The sequence below is a fragment of the Drosophila innubila genome (assembly GCF_004354385.1).
Source record: "Drosophila innubila isolate TH190305 chromosome 2L unlocalized genomic scaffold, UK_Dinn_1.0 4_B_2L, whole genome shotgun sequence".
Lineage (NCBI taxonomy): Eukaryota > Metazoa > Arthropoda > Insecta > Diptera > Drosophilidae > Drosophila > Drosophila innubila.
Window position 1 is genome coordinate 24,578,147 of NW_022995372.1, and position 24,163 is coordinate 24,602,309.

Sequence of the window (24,163 nt, forward strand, 5' to 3'; positions counted from 1 at the left end):
AAATATATATTATGGTACTTGAATTATTTTGTATTTACTTGGCTCATTATTGAAACGCTCGTTTTACAATGTTCCCTGATTTTAATCCAACTTCAATTGTGCCTTTGCCTCATTGGTTTTATGTTTAATGCTTGAGAGGTTTTGTTAATATTAAAAAAAATAAAGCGGATATTTTTCCTTAAGTTTATGAACATAACTGATGGCCGCATTTTCTTAAACCTCTATTTATACAATTATACTTTTGAAAAATATTATAAATCTATAATTTATAAGTGTACAAACTAATATTCGTTGTTCTTTAAAGTATTTGTGTTATTTTGAAACTAAGAAAAGAAAAGGAAAATTCAAGACCAATCGATGATATGATAGTAGCCTTCTCCGACAAGTTTTCAATAATGAGCGGGATTCCAACTACTTCTAAATAGTAGAATAATATATTTTTAGTGTACCCATTTAATTAATTAAAAACTTTAGGGATTACATTCCAAATAGTTGAGATTTCATTTTGAAATAATTACTTAAAATACATATTTGTTGTATGTTGCTTAGCAAAGAAAATTCGCTTATAAGCTTTTGAAGCTACATTTTACAACCTACTCGTAGCATAATCATAGATCTAACTAAATATGTATAAATTTGTCTTTGCATTCTTTAATTATATGATATATTAGGCCAAAGTCTATACGGAAATTTATTGATAAATGTTATGAGCGCTTATCACAATACAAACATATATTAACGTAGAGCTAAAACTAATCAACAATATTGATAAATTTTGTTTATTAAGTGCATTATAATTATGAGAACTGGGAATTGTCATACATAAACTGCAAACAATTTGACAAGATATTCAAAAAAGGCTCGACGTCTGTCATTGCCAATGTATGTAAAGCTTAAGTAGGATATACGCATCAATTCTTCCCAAAATCAAGAATGCTCCATAATAGCTATGAGTATTCTTACACTTGCAGTTACATGACTGAAGCTCAGCTCAGAAAATAGGAATGCGGCTTTCCTTTGCCATTCTTACTGATTGTTGCAAGAGGACCTGTTTGACAAAAGAAACAAATATTATATACAGACAATTATATGTAACTGATTTGAGCTTCTGACGTACCTTCAGTATCCGAGGCGAAGGCCACGCCCATTACTTTGAGCGAACGAAAGAGCGCACCCAAATTGGAGCGTCCGTCCAGATATTTTTTCTCCAGACGCACAACGGGCGACTTTTTGTTTTTGGTCTGCGTATGCCAAACAAGTATTTCGGTGCAATTATTGCCCCTGGGCTCAATTTGATCTATGTGCAGTCCAATGCTACGCAGAAACAAATCCTCCTCATAGCCCGGCTTATAGGGCATATTAACATTCGGATACAGCGACATATAACCCAAGTTAACAGCAAAGCCAGCCATATCAACGGGCCAGCGTCGTGCAGCCACCCAAGAGTCCAGAAAGGCCACAACTTTACCCTGAAAGAGAGAAATCAGTGAGTCAATATAGTATGGAAAGGTATATATGTAGATAGTTTCACTTACATCCCGCACCACCGGTCCACTAACTGCATAATCCGCTATCAGTCCAACAGGAAACATGGAGACACGCTGTGTCTGCCTTATTTCCGTAAAAAGTCTTAGATCATATGTATTGTCATCGTCACCAAAATACAGCACACCATTTGTGAGGTTATGTTGACGTATCCATTGCAGCGCTGCACGCCGATTTGCCACGCCCCTGGGCGCAGGCTTGCTATTACGAAATTTGTGGGGCATGGGACTGGCCATATGTGTAAAGGGTATACCTGTATAATTTAATAAATATTGTAAATATAATATAATAGCATAATTGCGTTTAGTTTTAAAATTGTGCTACCAAATCGATTCAGCAATATATCCATATACGTATCACATCTCTCATGATCATTGGCCACCAGCCAGTGAAGACGAGGCACATGGAGGAGCGAGTGTGCCAGACGCGTGAGTTCCGGTATCTGCTCCCGTCTTGGATATGTGGGTGTTACGAAATAGATCACAGGCAATTGTGCGTAGGCACTGCTTGGTTTATCTTGCACATAGAGTCGGCCATCCTCATGACTTTCACTGCAGATGTGCAGCGTTTCATTCAGAGCGTGCGTATTTGGACTATCTGCAAAAAAGAGCGAGAGGGATAGAGTGGGAAAGCGAAATATTTTATTATTTGATTGTGCTGCCTAAAAGTCGGCAATGCAATTGCTCTTGTGTATTTTTAGTCTCAACCATAAAATCCTTTTTAGACCGCGTACTTAAAAAAAATGACAGGGGTCTATTAAGTTTGTTTTAAAATTAACGTGCATAACAGAAAGAATGAGGCGTGGCAGACCCTATATATATTGAGGGAACCGGAACCGTTAACCGAAACTAACCGTGATTTGGCCACTTAATTCTTTCTGTATTCAATTTTTGTTGATTTAGAAAATTTAATTATTATCGACCAAAATTCGATTTCGATGGTAAATTCAAAATTTAAAATCTCAAGTTTTCATTTTAGTCAACTGCTTATATCGTAATTACTGTAGAGCAACACTTTAAACTTGATTCTGAGGCATTTCATTTTTTTGTAAAAAATCGTAAAGAATTGGATACAAATTTTGACTTGTAGAAAGACTAGCTCCGAAGTCTGACCAACTTCAAGCTGTCATAACTTAATCAAAACTGAACCCATTTTCAAGTGGAATGTCATTTTGGTCTTGATTTGGCCTCATAATTCATTCTGCATTTAAATATTTTTAAATTCTCTCAACGTCTTTTTATTTCGATGTCATATTTATTATAAAACGACATCTTAAAATTTTAAAATGTTTCAAAATTGATTTGCTGTACCGTTACGTACCGGTACTGAAACCGGAACCGAAATAAAAAACTGAAATAGAACCTATTACCGTAATAGTTATATCGGGACGTACCGGAACCGAAACCGTAACCTATACTTGTTTCGGATTGATACCCTGGTTTATATTGTTAACTAATCTTCATTATACATAGGTCATAGCTCTACGCTATTTATAATTTTTTGAACTGCCTGCATGCTTAATATAATTTTCACTAATGACAAGGCCCACAGAAATATATTATATACAGCCATGTAAAATACTTGCTTTTATTTATAAATATTCATTCATTCATTAGCTCAAATCATTAACCTTTATCATCTCATTTATTATTTTGGGACTAGAAAATTATTAGAGAATCATTGTATTAAATGTTTGTAATCGTGACTGTACCTGAAATCTTATCTACTCTGTTTTCTATTTACATACATTTCTTGCACCTGTAAATGTGCTAATCAGTAATGTCATTAGAACCTTGAAGTGTTAACGACAGAGCGGCATCAATTGACTTATGATGTTTGCATAAACTTGCAATATATATTTAAAATATGTATTTAATATAAATTTTATTAAATATATCAGGTTATATTTTGATCAAAATGTGTAGTCTTAACTAACAAGATTGCGAATTTTGGTGATTCACCGAGCTCGTGAGATAAGGGGCTGTAAGTGAAAGTGAATTTCGTATTACTCTTAAATGCACGTTGAATGAATCCTGGATCATCCCAATCCGGCAACTGGTTCAAAAGATTGTAAAATTTAAAAAAAAAAACAGCTAGTTTAGCGGGAAATATTCTCCGTTTTCAATTATACTGAAAGCTTAGAAATACATAGATATCATCATCGATTTGATTAAATTTATTATGTTGTTCATAACTATTTGTTCACAGTTATATTTTAATTTTTTATATCTAGCTAAATACAATAGAAACAATTTCCTTTATTCAGTTAATTCAATAACCTAATGGAATGTAGGTCAAAGAGTAGAATATTACTATCCATTCATGGGCCACATCTATTCCATTAGTCAAATCATAGTTAATGTGTGTTGAGCATTCCCTATAGGACTATTAAAAAGAACCCTTGATAAATCTATGAAGCCAAAAACACGCGACAGCACCTGAAGAAATATATGTACCTATTGTTCTACCGGTGTGTGCAATAACGGTAATAGGTGTAATTGTTGTTGTTTGCGGCCATCTATCAATCATCTAGCATACAAATTACAAAGGGTAGTCGACGAAGCTCACTTTAATAGCTAATTTAATATTGACTTGTCCCCAAGAAAGAGAACTGATCCCCCACAGCGCAAATGATACCGACCCAAATGGTGTGGCAAGGAGGGAATGCATTCTGTTCGTCAAGCATAAGGAATGAGTTTGTCCCTAAGTGTTTACTCATACTTGAGTCTGGCACAAGTGTAAATAAATAAAGTACTGCCACTTGAGTATTTGCGCATATCACAACAATTGCTTAAAATCACAGCGTGCGCTTCATTTAATGAGTTAGGAACCCCATTTTCTTGGTTCTCGATATCCATTCACAAGCTTTCAAAGTACTGATAAGCACTCTTGCAAAAGCAAAACAAAATAATAATGATTTATCTATCTCAGATTGCTACTATGTTTAACTAGTTTAAATTTGGGTTTTTTTTTTATCAGTCACGTTTTTTTTCGTTTGCCATTATCAATTTGATATTCCGCATTCAGTTTATGACTAATGTGCCCCTTGAGATATTTGCCAATAATAATAATTGCTACTTGAATGGACATGATTGGTATTGACATCAATCAGTATAATTAATGTAGTTCTCAAGGTTGTGAAAATATGCGAATTATGCAATTTGTACTTAATTCAGTTTAGATTTCATATTTGTAAATTTAATGCTTGCAATATTACAAAATAGGATAATGAATATAATATATTATATTGAATTAAAATTTGTAAGTCTTTTGTTTTTTGCTTTTCTAATCGAAAGTTTCCTGTAATCGATAACAAAAATTAAGATTAGCTTTCTCAATATTAAAAACATATCATTATACTTAGAGGCAACACAAATTATAGCAAATTACACTTAGTGAATGAAACGTAAATTTCTGTAATGGGTACCAAAACCAAAAATGAATGAGCTTTTATTTCGACACACGAAACATCAATATATTCATATTGCATATTCAGAGATTTTATTTATTTTTTAAAAATCTGATGATTAGTCTTGAAAATATTCCAAGAAATGTAGAGAAACTATTGAAATAACTAAGCCATAAATCTTATCAATTTTTATTATTTTTTTTTATTAATTTTTTATGATAGAGAACATTCGTCATATGTTTTCGCTGTTAGTCATCAATTTAGATTTCGCTAGTCAGAGTATTTCTCGATTAATGTTGTGTATTCTATTCAAAAAGATCGCACGTTTGATGCCGTGCCAATAATTTGAATAGTCGCGTGCAGTTTCAATGCCAACTTATGGATCAGTTTTAAGGGCTAAGTAAATGCATATGTAGAATTGGAAATAGTAAATATTTATGTAGACAATTCCGTGTCCAAAATGCATTAAATGCGGTCATTAAATGGCACAAATACGTTAATGTATTGTTTGTTTTTTTTTACGACTGGAAACTGATAAGCTAATAATAATCTAACTTAAATGCATAAATTCTAAATTCTTGTTGAAGCATTGACTCTTAAAAGCTAACAATAGACTCATATTATTTTGAGAGAAATTAAACGCACAAGCGATGCAAATTAAATGGCAACGTTTCACAGTACGAATTTGGGTAAAAAAAAAAACAAACAATGCACCCTTATAAACATATGTACATCTGTAAAGCTGCCTAAGCTTCGATAACTTAAAGTTTTCCTTTAATTTTGGCAGATTTTTTAGTAAGTTGCATGCAACTGATATACGTTTATGTCTTCAGCAAAGTAAATACTGAAGTGGTGTACTCAGACTCATTACAAATTAGTTGTAACTATCTTATCGGTGTTTACTATTTGTATAAACAAGCAACAGCTACATGATATTTTGTTGTGTAAGGCGGTCTGCCAAAGTTTTTTAATGAGGCAGCTTGACGTTTATCTTATCAATGAATTTGTTCATGAAGTACAAATATTACTTTAAGGCCTTGCACTCAAAAGCAGGGACCCTAATTTTATAAGGAATATCCCAAAAAATCACTTTTAATGGTTATTATTTAAAGACTTTTATTTTATACATACAAATTAATAGTTACTTTTATTTAAAAAATATAATAATTAAAAACAATTATTATTCTTGATTTTTATTTTATTAGTCTTTTCTAAGTCTTTCAAGTCATTATTGAGAAATGAAATAGAAGTCCGTAAAAACTTTTATTTCTAATTTATACATTTTAAAAGTCTCTAAAGACTTTTATTTTTGAGGAATAAAATAAAAGATTTTTATCATAGGAAAACTTTTGAACAAAAGTCTTTGTGAATATCTCCGCTTACATTCAAGATAAAAATTTAAAATTTACAACACTTGGTTCAATTTTATCTACACCAAACATTGAAAAATTATCCCCTACTACATTGTAAAAAAAAGTACTGAAGTGGTTGGAAATACAGAAAAATATTTTTTGATTCCAAAAAATTTTAATGGTATTTGAACTCACGTTTACAAATTCACTAGAAAGAACTTAACCCCCTGTGCTATCACTCCTATGCCTAATTATACACGTATAATTTTAAAAATGCCGTACGAGATAAAAAAATTTGTTTAAGATAATGTTAACAGGTTAATTTAACTATTTTTTTTTTAATTTATTTTTTTTTTGTCTTTACTGTGAAGCGCAAAAGAACGTAGTTAGTTAATAGAGGATAAAGGTTCATAGAATGTCGTAGGTTTTACTGGTGTTGTAATTTAAATATTTGTAAATACTTTTATTCAAAAAAATTTCAAAGACTCGTATAAAAGAATATTAAAATAATAATCGAAAATAACAATTATTTTTAATTTTTGTAATCACAAAAACCTATTAGGTGTGATTTATAAAATCAAGTATTTAAATAACCATTAATAATGATTTGTTTCTTTTATAGCTCAAAAAAAAGTGAATTAGCTGTTTGCAGAGATATTGAAATAACAAATATGTTGGTACATTCGAAACTAAAATTGAACTTCTTCTTATGTTTTTAGTTTTCTGTTTTTACTCGCCATGGGTCGTGGGGAAGGGCATTAATAGTTTTAATAGCTCAGTAAAACTAGTAAACACGACATCATCAAAGAGATTTCGTTACGGATTCGTGTGATGATGTATTGATAGGACCGGAGAGAAGGAAATCGATCGATATGTTACCCAATCAGCAGCAACAAATGGTGGCAAATGTTGGCGAAGTAGAATATTAAAAAATATAATTGGCTAATAAATTACGTATAAGAAATTAAAAGCAGACAGCCGGAAAATGTGGCCTTGACATGCACCCGCAATCACGTAACGGTAGTGTTGCGGCTATAAAATAGCGTAGTCTATCGATAAAATATCCAACTGGAAAAAGACAATGACGAGCAAATTAAGCCAATTACGGCTAAATAATAAATACAAACATAGCAACAACAAAAACAAACATACAACTAACTCAAGCAGTCAACGTACTCAAAATTACATGCAATGATTACCGCAACACTTTGAATGCCAAAGCACCAAGTGGTCAGTGGCTGAGGGATAGTAGGGGATAAGCGAATTCGTATAGAACTGACAGTGACAGTCGAAAAAGGCTAAGTAAGTCTGAGAGAAAGTTATAAAAAGAGCGCGCGAGAGAGAGAGAGAGAGAGAGGTGTTTAAGTGTCGAGTGCTTGCTCGTTAGTCAGTTGGTTAGTTAACTTGCTTTGCTATTGTTATTCAACCCAGTTACAGGTTGAGCTTTAGTGACTCATATGATACCATTCATAAAAATATCTTATCAGGGGTGCCACAGAAAACGAATTAAAATTATGAAAATTATTATAGAACCTTGAAGTTAATTAAGTTTTCCTAATATTTCAATAAATTAATATTATTAAATAAATAAATTAATAATATTTCACTTGCTTTTATTTTATATTATACAATTTAATATTGTTGACCAACTGCAATTGAAAATCGTTATGCTTAACAAGTTGTAGCTCATTAAAAAGTCAACTAAAAAGTGAAAGTCTTAATGTAGATTCACTTTCAACCCATAGTTAAGTTTGCAGCATTGCATTTATTGATAAGGAAGTGGCAGCCAAATAGCGAGAGATTGGCGAAGAGAAGCACAGTTTTCAAGAGACGGAAGCCTAAAAAATGGGTTAAAAATTGAGATGTAGCTTGCACAGTGCAAATTTGATTTAATGAAAACTTTATAGCCTTTAAAATAAAAGCTCCTAGGGTATTTCAATATTATGCAGGCACTTGATAAGTTGTAGTTTTTGTGTCCTCCGCTTACCTATACCATTGTGTGGCTCATAGTCATCATCGACATCCTCTAAAGAAGTTCCCAGCCCCAAGGTCTGTGAGCTGAGCATGAAGTATAAGAAGACAATGCAGAATGGTACAAGGAGCATTATCGGCATTATCCAGCATCGTCGTCTGCTCGGAATGGAGCGACTTAAACGTGGTGCCTTGCCCATTGTAGGCGTTCTATCGTCGTCGTTGTCGTCGTCGTCGACGACAACGTCGTAGTCGACAGCGGGTTGTGGATGGTAGCGTATGTTGTACTGATTGTTGTTCATTGATGTCCTGTGCTCCTGCTGTCCTTCTTCCTCTTCTAGGTCGTCGGCGTCGGATGCTTGCGGGTCGAGTGGTAGGTAATGGGCACTTGGCATTATGCGGCAGCCCTACTGGCAGCTGCTATGGCATATCAACTGCAACGGCAGCGGCAGCAGCAGCAGCTGATGATTATGATTGTGGCGCAGACGACAGAGATGACGACAGCGTCGTTCTGCGTTTGCCATTTGTGGAATAGACTTGTTTTTTGTTTTGGACTGCTTCTTCGCTTTTTTATTGTCGGTTTCACTTTTCGAATCTCAAATAATATTCACTGCCAGAGTTATACAATGAACTGTGTTCTCTTTGCACTGACTTTTTTTCTTATATTTGTTTAGTTTTATTATTATTTTTGCACAATATGTACGTATGTATATAATTTGCTCGTTGTCGCCACACAAAAGTCTATAAAAATAACATAAAAGCACACACACACACACGCTTACGCTCACACACCATTAATCGAAACACGAGAATTTTACCGCCGCATGCTATTTATTTTTTCACTTATTTATTTGATACCTACTCAGCAAAAAACAAAAAAACAAGAGAAAACTGAAAAAGTGTTGCTTAATATTATTTTCTACTATTTATTTCGGATGCTAGTCCAATTTGCTTTTGTTGTTGTCTCGATGAGTTTGACAGCGCCACTGAACGCAGCCCAGCGACACTTTGAGTGAGAGCGCATTTACCCAAATGTTTGGCCTCGCTTTTGCTCTCTCTCACTCTCTCTCTCTCTTCGTCTGCTCCGCTTATTCATTGTCTGTCAGCGTCTGTGTCTGTGACATTCACTGCAACAGCTGACGCAGGGTTGCTTATTGTGGTGGGTGTCTTTGCTATCAGCGAGTGATTCATACACGAGATAGCTATCGATTGGCGCGCAATTCAATTGCACTTGTAATTATCTGAGCAGTCAAAGATTAATGTTTCCCTTAAATGTTGCATATTTCAAGTCCCAAGATATAAAATTTTAATTTAACGCACGCAGTATCTTTAACAAAAGTAATTCGTTGTCATATAAATTATTAATATTAAAATTAAAATAACTTTCTGGATAAATATCTTGATAAACTGCAGTGTATCTGCTGAATATAAAGTGATATACCAGATTTTAGTAAGTTTTCTGCTACAATGACTAAATACAAATAAACTATTACGCCAAAACAATAAAAACCCTTGAATTTCTACCCAGTTGAAATGGTGTTAAGCCTTTGACCTCAAATGATACTTCGTTTTTGATATCTAAACAGACTTTATCATTAGGTTGATAGATTTCAAGTAAAAATTATCTTTATGCCATTCTGTATAGTTGTAACTAATCTAATCGAGAATGCTCAACTCATTGTGGCTAATGGAAAAGTTGACCATTAAAAAGGGAGTGTATATTAGTTTTAATCAATAGTTTAACAAAGAGCGTTCTTTAACATTTTTATTACATTTATTTTCTTTCGAGTTTGCTACTTTTGTTTGTGTTGACAATGGGTTTACAATGTGTTTAGCGCTACAAAAGGAATTCGTATTAAATATATAATGAATTAATAAAATTTGTGTCTGTAATTACATTTAAAGCAACCTTTTGCAAATATTTTATATCTGAATTATTTATGCTGCGCTGCAGTGTTGAACACATCAAATAAGTTAATCGTTCCAAGTAATGCTCTAAATCTGGGTGATAACCAAGTGCAATAAGGGATTCGATTGAATGTTTGAGGCATGTGCTGGACACGTCACTGGCAAACTTTGCTCTTATGGAATACATAATAATTAACTACATTTTTCATAAAGAAAACTCTTGAATACGTTAGGTGAATTGTCTTATTCATTTAGTTATAGTTGTTGTTGCACTTGTTGTTTAAGGACAATCCATTAAAAGGCATTTGAGGCATTGCTTAGATGAGCTTCTCAATGGCTTCAGTCAGTTTGTCTTTGTTGGCGCCGACAAACTGGTCCACCTTGACAGAATTCTTGATGAACAGGAACGTGGGCATGCTAGACACCTCGTATTCCATGGCAATAGACTCGCACTCATCTACATCAACCTGCAAAAATGATTCGTTATTAAGCATAAATTATTTGCTGGAAAGTGTCAGGTATTGCAAACTTACCTTGAGAACAACAATCTTTTCGGCATACTGTTGGGACAATTCCTCCAGCTTGGGGGCAATCATCTTGCAGGGTCCACACCAGGTGGCAAAGAAGTCCACAACGACCAGCTTGTCGCCAGCATTCGTCAGCTGAGTCTTGAAGTCAGCCTGTAAATGAACAGAATGAGAGTCGTAACACAGTTATTGATTGGTTGTTTTATTTTCACTTGACCCAATTATAAGCCAAGTGTGTTTTGCTTAATTTAATGAATTTAATCAGATTTCATATATGGCAGGGATTGCATATTCAGCTATCGATTTGCTTTTGGCAGCTACTGTAGCACGAACGCGCTTATCTGCAGTCTAAAAACATGGGTGATAAGCACAACTACAACTGTATAGTAACAATGCCTGAGTTTTATTTTATATAAAAACATCAATCCCACATAGATACAATTATTCATATAGTTGCTATTTTTCACATATGTATGTGTCAGTCACACCATATACAATTTAACGATAACCCCACAACTTATTCGTATCTTTATGCAATTTAATATTTGTATTTGGTCTATTTTATTTACCAACCCCAACATCAACCACGTGGCCCACTTGGGGTATTTAGCCATTTACTTAATTACTTTACCATCATTTGGATTAGAAAAGGAACACAACTATTCGCATACCTAGGGACTTACACATAAATGAAAATGAGGCGGACCTAGAATTTTGTTGAAATTCTTGTGCCAATTTCCAGCAATTTGAAATGAATTGAATTTAAAATTTTACCATTGCTGGTGTATTAAATTTCAGCAAAGAATTTCTAGAATATTTTCTACAATTTTATTAACATTTTCTACATGTGTTTCTTGAGGTCAAGTTTAAACATTCCATGGCATTGTAATCTCTCTGATCTCAATTCTGAGTAAAACTCGAACTGATTCAATATCAAAATATGGTCATGTACGTGGGCGTATTCATACTGGTTGCACTTTTACTTTAACAAGAGCTTTTACGGGTTTTGTTTTGTGTCTTGTACTAACTGGGGAAAAAAGTCTTGTAAAGGGGTCCTGTCACGTTTTTCTATGTGACCTTTAATTAATTGTAGTCATTTCTATCACGACACTATGATGGCCGTGTAAACGGGCTGTACATGAAGTAAAGGCAAACACCGCCATGATTCATTATAATGAAATTAAGTACAGGTAACAGGTAAACTAGTTAGTAAGTAACTAACGACAGTAAGCGCCAGAAGTTCACGCCCCTTACAACTAATATTGCTGATATTTGGCGTATTCAACCTGATAAGAAATCTTTTGAGTAAATTATTTCAATTACCTTCGTAAAATGTGACTGAAATAAAAACCTGTTTTTCATATGCCTATGTCAATTACCATATTAACCCACTTTTTTGTTGTGTATAGAATGGGTCGCATTATGCCTAGAAAACATCTAGAAACTCGTCAAGATGATGATTCATTTATGAATTTTCATAATATCTTAATTCTATAAATTCTCAGAATCTAAATGTGTATTAAATAGTTATAATAACATAACACTGAATTAAACTGCAAATAAGTAGCTGTCTTTATGGTGACGAAGTATTTTTAACGTCATAAAGAATCTGCGAAAGTTTCTACAACATTAACTAAGCATTTTGAATCGTGTTGGATACAAATTAAATGTATTCCGTTTTAAGCTTATATTATAAAGCGAACCGGATGTGGTATGCAAAAACTCTTAAAATCGTACGATAATTCAAAAAGAACTTGTTGTTTTTCGAATTGATTATAAACGTTGTTACTCATTGCAATCTTAATCTGATCAAATGTTTGCTAATACATTTTAAATATTTTTAAGTATAATGTTGCAACTTTATTGTGAGCAATTTATTAAGTATACTAAATATATATAATATGTATTAAAATTTCATTTAAATTCTTAAATAATGACTTTATGTTTTTTCTATTTTAAGAGGCCTTATGCTTTTATTTCCTTGTGAAAGTGCCTCCATATGACGTCATTAAATGATGACAAAATTTCCAAGTTTACTTTGTGGCTTAAAATATTTAAATTTAGTATAACTGACGCAATTCTTATTAATTCTTAGATGGCAGTGAGTGCATATAAAGTTTTAAACTGGTTTTCTTATGAGTCGCCCGCCAAAACGATGTGTAATCTCATCATTTTTATATATGTATATGTATGACAAACTACATATATATACATATGTATAGATGTGTGTGTAGGTAACACCCTGTGGCTAACTAATAAACCCAAGCGGACTCTATGCTGATAGTGAAAATGCAATGTCATTATACTGGAAATTGTAAATGAAAAAACGTTTGTCTAACAAATAGCACATGCCTGTCTATATAAGACATATATACATTCGACTCGCTTGCTAATATATCTATCTTACTGAATGTATCTGAAACACTAAAAAAGTTGCCACTTTCTATGGCGTCGCGATGGCTTTCGGTTGTCCGCAAGAGATGATATCATTATTATATGCTTGCCTTTCTCTATTATTTGTATCGCCAGCGTAGCAGACTGTATTTTTTATATGCGAAAGCGTATGACAATGATATGAAAGTCAAGTGGATGAAGGGGAAGGGAAAGGTTCTGTCGCTGGGGTAGTTTACTGTTTCACTTATTACTTAACGCTTGATAGATAGCACAAATTCATCCGCAGGAATGTCACAGATACTTTGCTTAATAGTTATATTTAGTACTTACACCGTCTTTCACGAGGTACACCATTTTGTTGATTGTTTTTGGGGTTAAGTGAAACACAACCGGTAGAAATTTGTTCTAAGTTTACTAAATTAGGGGACAGCTTAGCACAACTCACGCAGCCGACTCGTGGGAATTAAACGCAATGAATGCCAATGCCCAACGCGTACACCTCGTTGTCATCAACTTTCCAGCAATTTCACCACACCAAAGAGAGCGTTAGCTAATGAGGGGAATAGAGAGTTCACCAATTTTCGCCCATCTGGCAAGGCTGTCCCTCTTGGTCGTGGTGGTCGTTGGGGAATTCACGATTAGCCTAATTGTTCATAATTTATTTAAAATAATTTATTTTTAGATTTTCAGCTGTGTTTTATTATTTAATTTTTATATAATAATTATAAGTAAATGCTTAGCTGTTAAGAATAGCAACATTTTGTCAATAAGCGCCATCTAGCAGTTGTAAATGCCGGCGGACAGTGCTAAAATGGCATGAATTAATTTACGAGAGATGGCGCCAGTGGGCAGCATGTAGTTGACGTAAGGTCAACTAAACTCAAAGTCTGAGTAATTTACTAGTTAAAGCATATCGTATTTTATTAAAAGTTCAACACACTTTGTCATTGGTAAACATTGTTTTTACCTATTTACGAAAGATGGCGCCAGTGGGCAATATGTAGTTGACGTTGGGTCTTTTTTCAGGTTTCCATGAATTAAACTCCAAGTCTGAGTAATTTACTAGTTCAAACATTTGTTTATTGATCAATGGGCTGCATGTCATTGACTAAAGTAAATTTTGTATTATTTACAAATCTAGTAGAATTTTGACAGCTCTTTAGTTTTTCCTTTGATAGCGAATTATTTAAAAGTACACACCCTTACAAAACAACATTTTCATAATTTATTTTTGCGATTGAAAAACAATAATAAAAATAATACGTATAGAAATTAAGATTTCAAATCTAAAACGTAGTCTATTCTAAGAACTATTAGCTAGAATCTATGAGTAATACGATCGTTAAGTACTATTAATGGGCTGCGTGTGCTGATTGTGCCTGTGCGTGATGCAAGTGATGATGATGGTGGTGATGATATGTGAGTGTTGGCGTTGGTGGCGCCACACCAGTTGCCACAGCCCCGACACCAACATTAGCGCCAGCAGCGCCACTAGCGGCGGCGGCTGCATAGCCACCAGCTACCGCCATCTGTTGCTCATAGTTGGCATAATGATCGTAGTAGCTGCCGTAGCTGCCGTGATCAATGTTCGTGCTGCCGCCGCTAACGCTGCTAGCATCCAGGTTCGTGCTGCCGCCGCTGCCATTGCCTGGCGCTGTTGTACCCGTGTCAAAGTAACTGACGCCGTTATAACTATTGGCGCTCTCATAATAATGTCCATGGCCGGCAGCGCTTGCAGCGAATTGTTGCTGCAACTCGTAGTCGGACTTGGACTCGCGATTGTAATAGTAGTCGTAGTTATCCTCCGCATACCCTGCCACCGGCTGCGTCTCCACAGTCGCATTATACTTGATTGTCGGCGTCGTTTCCCCCTTGCAGCCGTGGTGGTCCGTGCCCCCCAAATGCTTTATCTGGGAGTAATTGATAAACTCCGGCTCCGGGGTGGCCAACTGAGATCCGGTTTCATAAGCCAGCTGGCAATTGGCATTGCTATAACCGGACAGATTGGACTGATTGTTGATTACGGGCTGATAGGCGGACAACTCCGAGATGCAAGTGTAGGGTAAGCTCGGCGACTTGCTTGGCACGGCAGTTGCTGCAGCCGGAGTGGCATGGTAAATGGGATAATTGTAGGTAATGTGTTGATGGTTCACCGTAAATACATTAGCCGGAGGATCACAGTTTGCTGACTCGGCGGCTGGGAGGGGCCAGGAGCTGCTCATGTAATTGGAGGATTGACTTAGACCGTGGGGGCGTGTGGCGTCCTCCAGATAGCTGCAGGTGCAGTGACTATACGTGGTGCACTTGCCACAAGCTGCAATGAATAACAGGTTCGATCAATACTTGTACTCTGAAAATGTTTTAGAATTTTCCCAGTTCTTATTTATTTAAATAATTATATTAAAAATTAAATTAAAAATATAAATAACAAATAGAGAGTTACAGACTGGGTAGATACCCTATAATTTAAAAAAACTTTATTATCATATCCAAATACACCTATTCAGAATTTAAAATTGAGATAACCAAGTCAGTGCACACTACAGGCGACTAAAGAGTAGTAGATATCCTGTAGTATTTACCAGGGACTAAAATCGTAATGAAAACCGTAACCTTTAACTGATTGAAATAGGTAACCCTAACTGAAACCCTAACCGAAACAAATCGTTAAACCAAAATTGTTCGTACCGAAATAACCTATTCATGTCTAACGGTTAGTTTCGGTTTAATCAAGCATTAATCATCGTTTTTCACATTTATTTTGATTTTGAATTTAAATATTGATTGTATTTAAAATATGTTTTTTGAAATCAACGAAGTTTTGTTATATTTTTTTTTTGTGTGCCGAAATGAAACCGAAAACTACCAAAAACCGGTAACCGTTGCGAAACCGATATACAAAGATTTTTCGTAACCGATAAAAGAAAACCAAAATACAAACAAACCCGAATCCCTAACTGAACCGATAATTAATTAGGTTTGATACCCTGATATTTACTAACTTAAATTTCTAGCTATTCTTACCATTAAACTGATATATTTCTAGGGCGGAGTGACTCAGTGGATTACTCGATGTGTTCCTCTTGATTACTTTGCCCATTAGATTTTGTTGTTGCTGCAAGCGAATGTGGCAAGAGATTAAATACTATATAGGACGGTTTATGGAATATCTAGAGGAACTCACCTTGACCTGCTTTACTAAACCAGCAATGACCGACTTCTTGGGTGCAGTCCTTGAGGCTGTTGTGGTGACCTTATTACTGGAAGTGAGGGAGACACGTCCAAATGCACGCTTCGAGACACTGGAATTCTTGGGGTCCGGTCGCAGATGATCATGTACTCCCTTTGCCTGAAAGAAGATGGCGTTTCCCGAGTGCCGCCAGAAATGTGTCACGGGGTAACCGCAGTGACCACGACATGGTTTGATCTCAAGTCGCCCGCCACGACAACTTTTGTTGGGACACGCTTTACCCTCCTGTTTGCGTCTTGCCTTATCGCAGATGGCCGGTCTCAGATTGATCTTGGATCCGTTGGGCAGTGTACAATGTTGCGAACAGATCAAAACGCCCAAGCAACTCTTTTTCAGAATGTTCACATTGTGGTTATTCGTGTTTCTCATCGCCCAGCCAGAGATGTGCTTTTTGGCCTCCTCGTTGTGCACCGAGTAGATAAGACGCACATGTCCATCGCTCCATTCGCTGAACTCATCGAATTCAATGTCTGCCACTTGTGGCACAATTGCATCATTTATATCCCAATCTCGCTTCGATTTGTGCGTCGTCATCGCATTGGAGGTGGATGCGCCCTGCATAAGGGATTGATTACGTTGCTCCTGTTCCTGATGTTGCTGCTGCTGCTGCTGCTGCTGCTGCTGCTCCTGCTGATGATGATGTTGTTGGGAATGCGTCTGAAGATGTTGCTCGGATTGTGAGAGTTGTTGGTAGTGCGCCTTGAAAGTGTAGCCATTTCTGTAATTTTATTTCAATGAGATATTTTCAGCTAACAAATCTTGGAAATAATTTGTATTTCTTAAGATTAAAATTCCAGATAGTTTGGGATATTCTCTTCTGACGAAAATCATGTACTATCCCGTCCTCTTTAATTTAAATGTATTTTATTATAGACGGTGTATCTTGTAATTCTCATATCCAATAATTCTGTCTATGTAGATAACAGTTTAATTTGAATAATAATTTAATACTTCTTATTCTTAATCTGACTTCATCTATAAATCTCACTTAAAATTATTTTCAAACTCTTCAATCTTGTATATTTTAATTTTTAATCTTGTTGTATTTTATGTTGGGGACTAATATTTGTATCCCTTTTTTTTAGATTTCTTCTTAATTATTCTTTCTGCTCTGGAGCACTCACTTTTCCATCTCCATCTTCCATCTTTTCTTTTCACACAATATTTTCATGTTTTCGAATTTTTTGCCATTATTATAGCATGTAAGACAATAATAAATAAATTAAATTCATAGAATCTGATTCAATACATGCATAGTAGGGAGTTATTGAATTCATAGGTTTTTAAAATTAATTAGTACCAGAAAAGTAATTTTATGTTTAAGATAAATTTTCCGGAATAAAGAAATGTATAAGAATTTGGAATAGATTTGCTTTTAATTTCATTTCAACTATTTTTACAATTTTAAATATTAAAACTAAGAACGCTTTCAACTTAAAAGTCTTCCTTTAAGTACTTTACATTAAAGGTAGTTAAAATAACTAAATGATAAGTGAATGCACTTGAAACTCTACTCATTTCCATACTCGTACCATTTCTGGTCGCCTTTTATTGGTAATACTTTGATCTTAATTACAACTCTAAACGATTCCAATGAAATGAGACGACTGAACATTTGAATTCGATGTGTTTTTGCGTGGGCATCAAATGAAATGTTTGGAAATACATAACTCTTTGGGGCGTCGGTTAAAGGTGATATTTAACTGACAGGGAAGACAGCAGGTGCCGTTAGTATTAGCCTAGTTAACCCACAAGTAAACCAAGATCTTGATGTTGTCAGTTAAACAATATTATTGACACTTAAAGCGCCGGCGCGCTGAGTCACAAGAATTCCACCTGAAAGGGGATCGTGAAACGCCGAGTCGCTGTGTGGGAGCCTCACGCTTAGATTTATGCGTCAAACGTTTAGTGGACCTCGGCACTACAATTAGCAATAAATTTGTCCCAGCTCCTCATTAGAGCGAGGGCGCCCTGCGGCCTAGATGATGCCCTTTGCTTTTGTTTTTTATGTGTACTGAGAAGTCAGCAGGCCGCTTGACCCTCTCTCAAATAAGCTGATACCTGATCGAACATCGCTTGGTGGTCCCCTCCCCTCCCACCACTCCAAGAGAATGAACCTGTTCCACGCTTTACGCTGCTTGTCGCTTTGTTTTGGGTTCGTAAATTGACCGCTTGACACTTCGTAGGTCTTATCTGATCTTGATAGCGTCACTTCGTTGTTTCCATTCGATTCGATTCGATTTGATTCGATTCGAGTTGATTCTTTGCTGTTTATAATAACTTTGTCACCTACAAAATATGTCTCTATATATTCATACACACACTCACACACACATTTTTATTTCGTTTTGACCCTTTCACTTGGCCCAATCAGCCCCCGCGTGTTTTGACCCTTTGCGTGTGGTCTTCCCCCCCGGCGGCTTTTTCATCGAGTGTCATTAAGATAGTCTAGCTCTAGGGCTAGGCCGCGCTCAGCATGATAATAAAGTCTTTGAAATAATTTAAATATATTTGTGCTCAGGCTGGAACCATTTTCTTCTTTATTTCTTGTGATTTTTAATGTTATTTTTCGTGTATTTTTTTGCAGCTTTATGAATTGATATGAGTTCGAATTTAATGACAAGCAATCATTTATTTGAACTTGATTGTGATATCTATACTCTCTGTTTATATGGTATGTTATCTTCATTCCCCAAAGAAATTGTTCTTTTAATTTTAATTGCTCTCCCTGATACTGCAAAATAAATTATGTTTTTTTTTTGTAATTAAGATAAGACTTTGAAGGCTATAGAATTTTGCAAGCCAAAACACATAAAGCATATATTATTATTTAAAAAGTTTTTGAAAATAGAAAAGCTTTTACAATTGATCCCTTATGGCCATTATGTAGTACATAATTTGCGACTTAATTTATTTAAGTCAAAAGAAAGTGCAAGACTCATTTAGAAACCAATAAATGTTCAACTTACAGATTGTTTGTTGAGATTGCAATATTGAGATTGTGCCACAGTTATACACAGTTCATATTTATATACATTTTGACGTTGTTAAATTAACTTGATGACTATATTTGCGGTATCGAAATTACAGTACATTTTATTGAAAATATATTATTTATTAAACTATTTGTGTTTATTTATACCCGCACTTAGCATTTATTTGCCTAACCGCAACTAATTATGGATTCCTATAAAAAAAAAATACTTAAGAAAGCCCTGTAGTTTATAAATTAAATTATTAAGTTAAATATTTCAAACCGAGCCCTGTTTTGAAATCCTTCTATTTAAATGTTTTGCTAGATTTCAAAATGCTAATTTCACTTCTAATAACTTTCATCATTACATATGTTAATATAAAAAGTGTAATATAATCAATTGTAATAATATTTATATAATCTTATTTTAAAAGTTTTGGTAATGCAGATGTCGTCTTTTTCTTTTAAAGAACAAATCTGAAGAGTTTGATATCACAGTTCTTCGAATTTTATATATAAGTATTTTTAAATTTTTTATCGACCACATACCCTGCATAAATACCTGAAGTGTATACCAATTCTTGAAAATTTTTTCAATTAAACAAAATATTAAATTTGTATCAAAATTGACGTACACATTTACTACAATCTATTAGGCGTATCTACAGTCTTATGAAAGGGGTATATTCGTGGTCGATAATTCGAAATCTAGCTACATTTATTTTTTGCCTGAGCGTTCTGTTATTGTGTATTTCATGTTCAGCTGTTTATCAGAATTTATTTTGCTTTTTTTTTATTTCATTGTCCCTTGACACTTGAACGTTGTTCGAAAGTCGGGAGTAGAGAGTCTGCAATCGATCAAAGCAGAACTTACAAAACAACCATATTCCAAATAAATGTGATTAATCCAGAATGTGTCGAGTGTTAAATATTGCGTTGTTGTGGCTTGTTGTGGTTTATCCAATAGTTAAGCTTTCGATGTGCATCTCACAATTCACTGTTCACTTGGCTATTGTAAATATATTGAATGCCGTCGCAATTTCATCTATAAAAAGGCATTTTCACAATTGTATCTGTATCTAACAGATACCAAAACGGCAGCAACCGTCGGAATAAACACGCAATGACAACCAACAACCGACAACCGACAACAATAGCGACAACCGACGAAGACGACCTTTCACTGTGGCAACCTGTGCGCGGTATGCTTGCAGCTAAGCAAAATTAACGTATCTGCCAGATACAAAACAGAAAAACAAAACGGAAAAAAAAGAAGACAAACTTCGGCATCAGAAGACAAAAACGACGCTGGCAAAGTTTTGTCAACAATGACAATGATAGTATTGTATTATGCCTGGCTCCACCTACAAAAACCAACAACATGCCGCTGCTGAGAGTCGCACAACCGATGAAACCGAATAGACATGAATATGGGACCCAGGGAGAGATGGAGGGACTATCATGCCACCCGCATAAATTTGGCAAAAACTCCACAAACGTCGGCGCATAATCAACTCCAACGGCAAAAGGGAGCTGCAGACGCAGACAGAGCTACAGATACAGATACAGATACATTTACAGCTGCCTTTGCTAACGTATCCGTCAGATACTCGGTATCATTGTGCGCGTGTGTGTACTTCCAGCACACATTCCAGTCGCCGCTGATTGGTCGGATAAAATTCATATAAGCACACACACACACACACACAAGCACACTCACTCTTAGCTCTCTGGAGTGTGGCAAGCGTGTGTACACTGTACAGCCGGCATTCCTCATTATCTCTCTCTCTCTCTCTATTTCTCTGTATGTGAGAGTGAGCTGAGAGTTTTAAAGTAGGCAAGGAGATGGAGGGCGCTTTTGTCTCTCTCCTTTGTATGTGTGTGTTTCTTGTCTGATAATTATCATTGAACATTTAATTACTTACTTATTATACTCGCTCGCTTATCAGCCACTTTGTGTATTGTTTTATGCCAAGCAAACACTTGAGCACCCCTCTCTCTTATTTATCCTCCACTCATCTCCCTCTCTCCGTGTCTGTAATTTTGCATAATCGATAATAGTTCAATTTGCAGTCGACTTCCGGAAATTTAAGTAATTGTTAAATAATAATAATATCATTAATCGTTAAATCTACCTTAATACATTTATAAATAGTTGCTATAACTATAATTTGTAATGTTATTTGTAATTTTATGACGGCGATATATGTAACTCTGTTGTACGCCATTCTTTATCCACAAAATTTTTTTTAATTAGTATTAATATTTAAAAAATGTATATTAAAACTGTAGGATGTTCAAATATAACTTATCAATGATTTATTTCAATTTCATGTTATAACATTACTTTATTTTTAATTAATTTACTATAAGTGTATCATATTAATGTTGAATGAACGCACATATAAAATTTACCGATTTTTACAGAATTTGGTAATCTTATATTCTGAAAGTCCGAAGCAAACAGTTAGTTTGGTCAGTTCATATTAGACCTTATATTATTCGTTTACTATTAATTATTTTTTACTATATAAATATACATATGAAATTAATGAAAATAAATATAAGATTCCCTCATTCCCATTTTATTAATAGCGTTATGTATTATTATTTACTCTCAAAAAAAATATTTCTAGTATGTTTTCAATTCACAAACACCATAAGATTTGATTAAGTCATGAATTTATATGCAATGAGAGTCATTGGCCAAGTAAGCAATCTGTTGCAATCAAAATGTGAAGTACCTCGAAAAATTACATAATTATTGAAAACCCTTAGGGTTCTTCTTAATATCATCTTTTCTCTGCTGTCGCCCTGCAATTTGGACAGGTTTTTGTTTTTCATTAGGATAAAAAGCAAAGACAAAAGCAAAGAATAACTGTTCGTAAAAAAGCGTAAACAAATGAAAATAATAACATGGCCAGCAATGACTGAGAACGTCAATTGAGAATGGCAATTGGTAGTAGAGGAAGAGTCGCAGTTTGTGGTGTTTTCACCTGATCAGCCCGCATCGACATTTAGGCCAAAGTTACAAATGAAACAAAATGAAATAAAACAAATTTATGCGTCCAGTTGTTCGTTGTTGGTAGCCAAGTAAACTTGGCTAACAATTAACCAGCAACCAGTTAAATTAATGCGTGCCTTAGACAATGTTAATGGTTGGTAAATGTTAAAAGGGAAGAATGGAAATGGTGAAAAGCACTTGCCAGAGCAAATAGGCGTTAAAGTGAAAATTGAAGTGCCGTTGACAGGAAATGCAAAAGAAATGCAAAGACGACGACGACGACGACGACGGCTGCTGTTGCTGCTCATTGACTGTGACCCATAATTAAAAGGGCAGTACGCAGTCAACTGGGCTGATTATACGGGATTGGGCCTCAAGATGTGTACTACCAATAAGCACAAATGGCTGCCAGCCACCGAGTGGCTCTCTTACCTTTTACCATTTACCATTTAGCTCTTGGCTCTTGCCTCTTCTTGGCCTGTTGCCATCGTTGTTGTCGCTTTAACGCTCCAGTCAGCAAATTATACGGGTGACAAAAACATATTTCAACGCAACAAAAATGCTAGAAGTACACACACACACACACACACACACACACACAGTTCGTAAATGTTTAGTTTATTGCAGCTGCGCTCACATTTTTCTTGACTTTTCGCAATTAATTGCTCAACATTATTATAATCATGCCTTGTTTAATGTAGATACACTCGGTGTGGTCCCCTACACCGTCTCCAACTTTAACTCCAACTCCGGACTCCAAATCCAACTTCAATTCCAACTCCAGCAGTGCAATCTGACTGTGCTCTAATGAGCGCGTGCTCTCCGACTTGGTATCCAACTTCGGCTCCAAAAAAAGGTCAAGCTGTTTCTAAAAGGGCCTGTCATTGCCGACAGACCTAATAGAGAAAAACAATAACAAAATGACAATGAATTCAAAAATATTCCTCGTTTGAATACTCTTTTTTATTTATTAATATTTTTATAAATCTAACGTAAATAAAATTATTTTTCATACCATTTCAAACTCACATAATTTTTAAAATGAAGAATCTTTTATACTACTTTTATATATCAAATCTTTTCTATTCAAAATAATATCAGCATCATCAAAATACAATATTTTAGCGTATTAAATTTTCGACAATCTAAATAAACTCTTTCCTTTTAGTTTTTTTTTAATCTTTCGATTTTTGGCGCATCAAATTAATCATTATGCTGTTAAAATAAATAAAAATTGGTACAGTTCGAAATGGATTTCTAACGCTTTTGAACAGAAATATTATTAATTAATTAGTTAGGTTATACACTGAGAAATTTTAGACAGATGAAAAATATTAAACTAATTTTAAAGACTACTATTTTTTAAACATGATTACTATTTTTATAATTTTATTCAATTTTACAAATCTCATGTATTTTAAAGCCCGGTTTTTGTATATTAAGGATCATTTTTTTATATTAAATAATATTTGCTTTTATGTTTAAGCCTAAATTAACGGAAACTTTGTAAATTTCAAATTTAGTCATCAACATTATTTAATAAAAAATAATTAGATAACATAAAATTGTAAAATGAAGTAGATATTTTATGTATATACACAAATTTACAATAAATAATTAAAGCAGAAATAACAGCAGCAATAAAAATGATTGTGATAATAATAGTCATGTAATCTTTAATATAAATACATATGACTAGCGCTTTAATGTATAAGCTTTGTCTTGTAGCGCTAGGATTCAATATAAAAAAAAATAAAAAAAATTACACTTTAAATATGACATTTCAAAGTAAATATTATTAATTAAAAACCAATTTTAATAATTATTAA

General features: G+C 34.5%; 3 protein-coding genes across 4 annotated transcripts; all 3 read right to left on the reverse strand.

Moving 5' to 3' along the window:
* Nucleotides 1–761: 761 nt before the first annotated feature.
* LOC117781127 (galactosylgalactosylxylosylprotein 3-beta-glucuronosyltransferase S) lies at nucleotides 762–9,301 on the reverse strand. 2 transcript variants are annotated; one of them, XM_034617857.1, is made up of 5 exons: nucleotides 8,300–9,301; nucleotides 1,870–2,142; nucleotides 1,536–1,798; nucleotides 1,118–1,469; nucleotides 762–1,048 (listed from the first exon to the last, which is right to left on the reverse strand). In XM_034617857.1, the coding sequence occupies exons 1-5, from the start codon at nucleotides 8,670–8,672 to the stop codon at nucleotides 987–989; spliced, it is 1,323 nt and encodes a 440-aa protein (XP_034473748.1). In that variant the 5' UTR covers nucleotides 8,673–9,301; the 3' UTR covers nucleotides 762–986. The 2 variants fall into 2 exon arrangements, with proteins under 2 accessions (XP_034473748.1, XP_034473747.1); XM_034617856.1 differs by having other exon boundaries at nucleotides 8,294–9,301.
* Nucleotides 9,302–10,029: 728 nt separating this feature from the next.
* On the reverse strand, nucleotides 10,030–13,589 carry LOC117780959 (thioredoxin-2). Its single transcript, XM_034617660.1, has 3 exons — nucleotides 13,437–13,589; nucleotides 10,719–10,865; nucleotides 10,030–10,652 (listed from the first exon to the last, which is right to left on the reverse strand). Exons 1-3 carry the CDS (start codon nucleotides 13,458–13,460, stop codon nucleotides 10,503–10,505), a joined length of 321 nt encoding a protein of 106 aa, XP_034473551.1. The 5' UTR covers nucleotides 13,461–13,589; the 3' UTR covers nucleotides 10,030–10,502.
* Nucleotides 13,590–14,346: 757 nt separating this feature from the next.
* Nucleotides 14,347–16,917, reverse strand: LOC117781254 (transcription factor glial cells missing 2). Its single transcript, XM_034618007.1, has 3 exons — nucleotides 16,291–16,917; nucleotides 16,131–16,221; nucleotides 14,347–15,420 (listed from the first exon to the last, which is right to left on the reverse strand). Exons 1-3 carry the CDS (start codon nucleotides 16,915–16,917, stop codon nucleotides 14,459–14,461), a joined length of 1,680 nt encoding a protein of 559 aa, XP_034473898.1. The 3' UTR covers nucleotides 14,347–14,458.
* Between the last annotated feature and the right edge of the window lie 7,246 nt (nucleotides 16,918–24,163).

Coding starts and splice junctions, on each gene's coding strand:
- LOC117781254 (XM_034618007.1), bottom strand. CDS start 16,917: ATGCAGGGCGCATCCACCTCCAATGCGATGACGACGCACAAATCGAAG. Junction 16,222..16,290: donor GTTTAGTAAAGCAGGTCAAG/GTGAGTTCCTCT, acceptor ATTCGCTTGCAG/CAACAACAAAATCTAATGGG. Junction 15,421..16,130: donor AGAAATATATCAGTTTAATG/GTAAGAATAGCT, acceptor TATTCATTGCAG/CTTGTGGCAAGTGCACCACG.
- LOC117781127 (XM_034617856.1), bottom strand. CDS start 8,672: ATGCCAAGTGCCCATTACCTACCACTCGACCCGCAAGCATCCGACGCC. Junction 1,799..1,869: donor TATATTGCTGAATCGATTTG/GTAGCACAATTT, acceptor TAAATTATACAG/GTATACCCTTTACACATATG. Junction 1,470..1,535: donor GTGGACCGGTGGTGCGGGAT/GTAAGTGAAACT, acceptor TCTCTCTTTCAG/GGTAAAGTTGTGGCCTTTCT.
- LOC117780959 (XM_034617660.1), bottom strand. CDS start 13,460: ATGGTGTACCTCGTGAAAGACGGT. Junction 10,866..13,436: donor TGTACCTCGTGAAAGACGGT/GTAAGTACTAAA, acceptor GTTCATTTACAG/GCTGACTTCAAGACTCAGCT. Junction 10,653..10,718: donor AAAAGATTGTTGTTCTCAAG/GTAAGTTTGCAA, acceptor TCATTTTTGCAG/GTTGATGTAGATGAGTGCGA.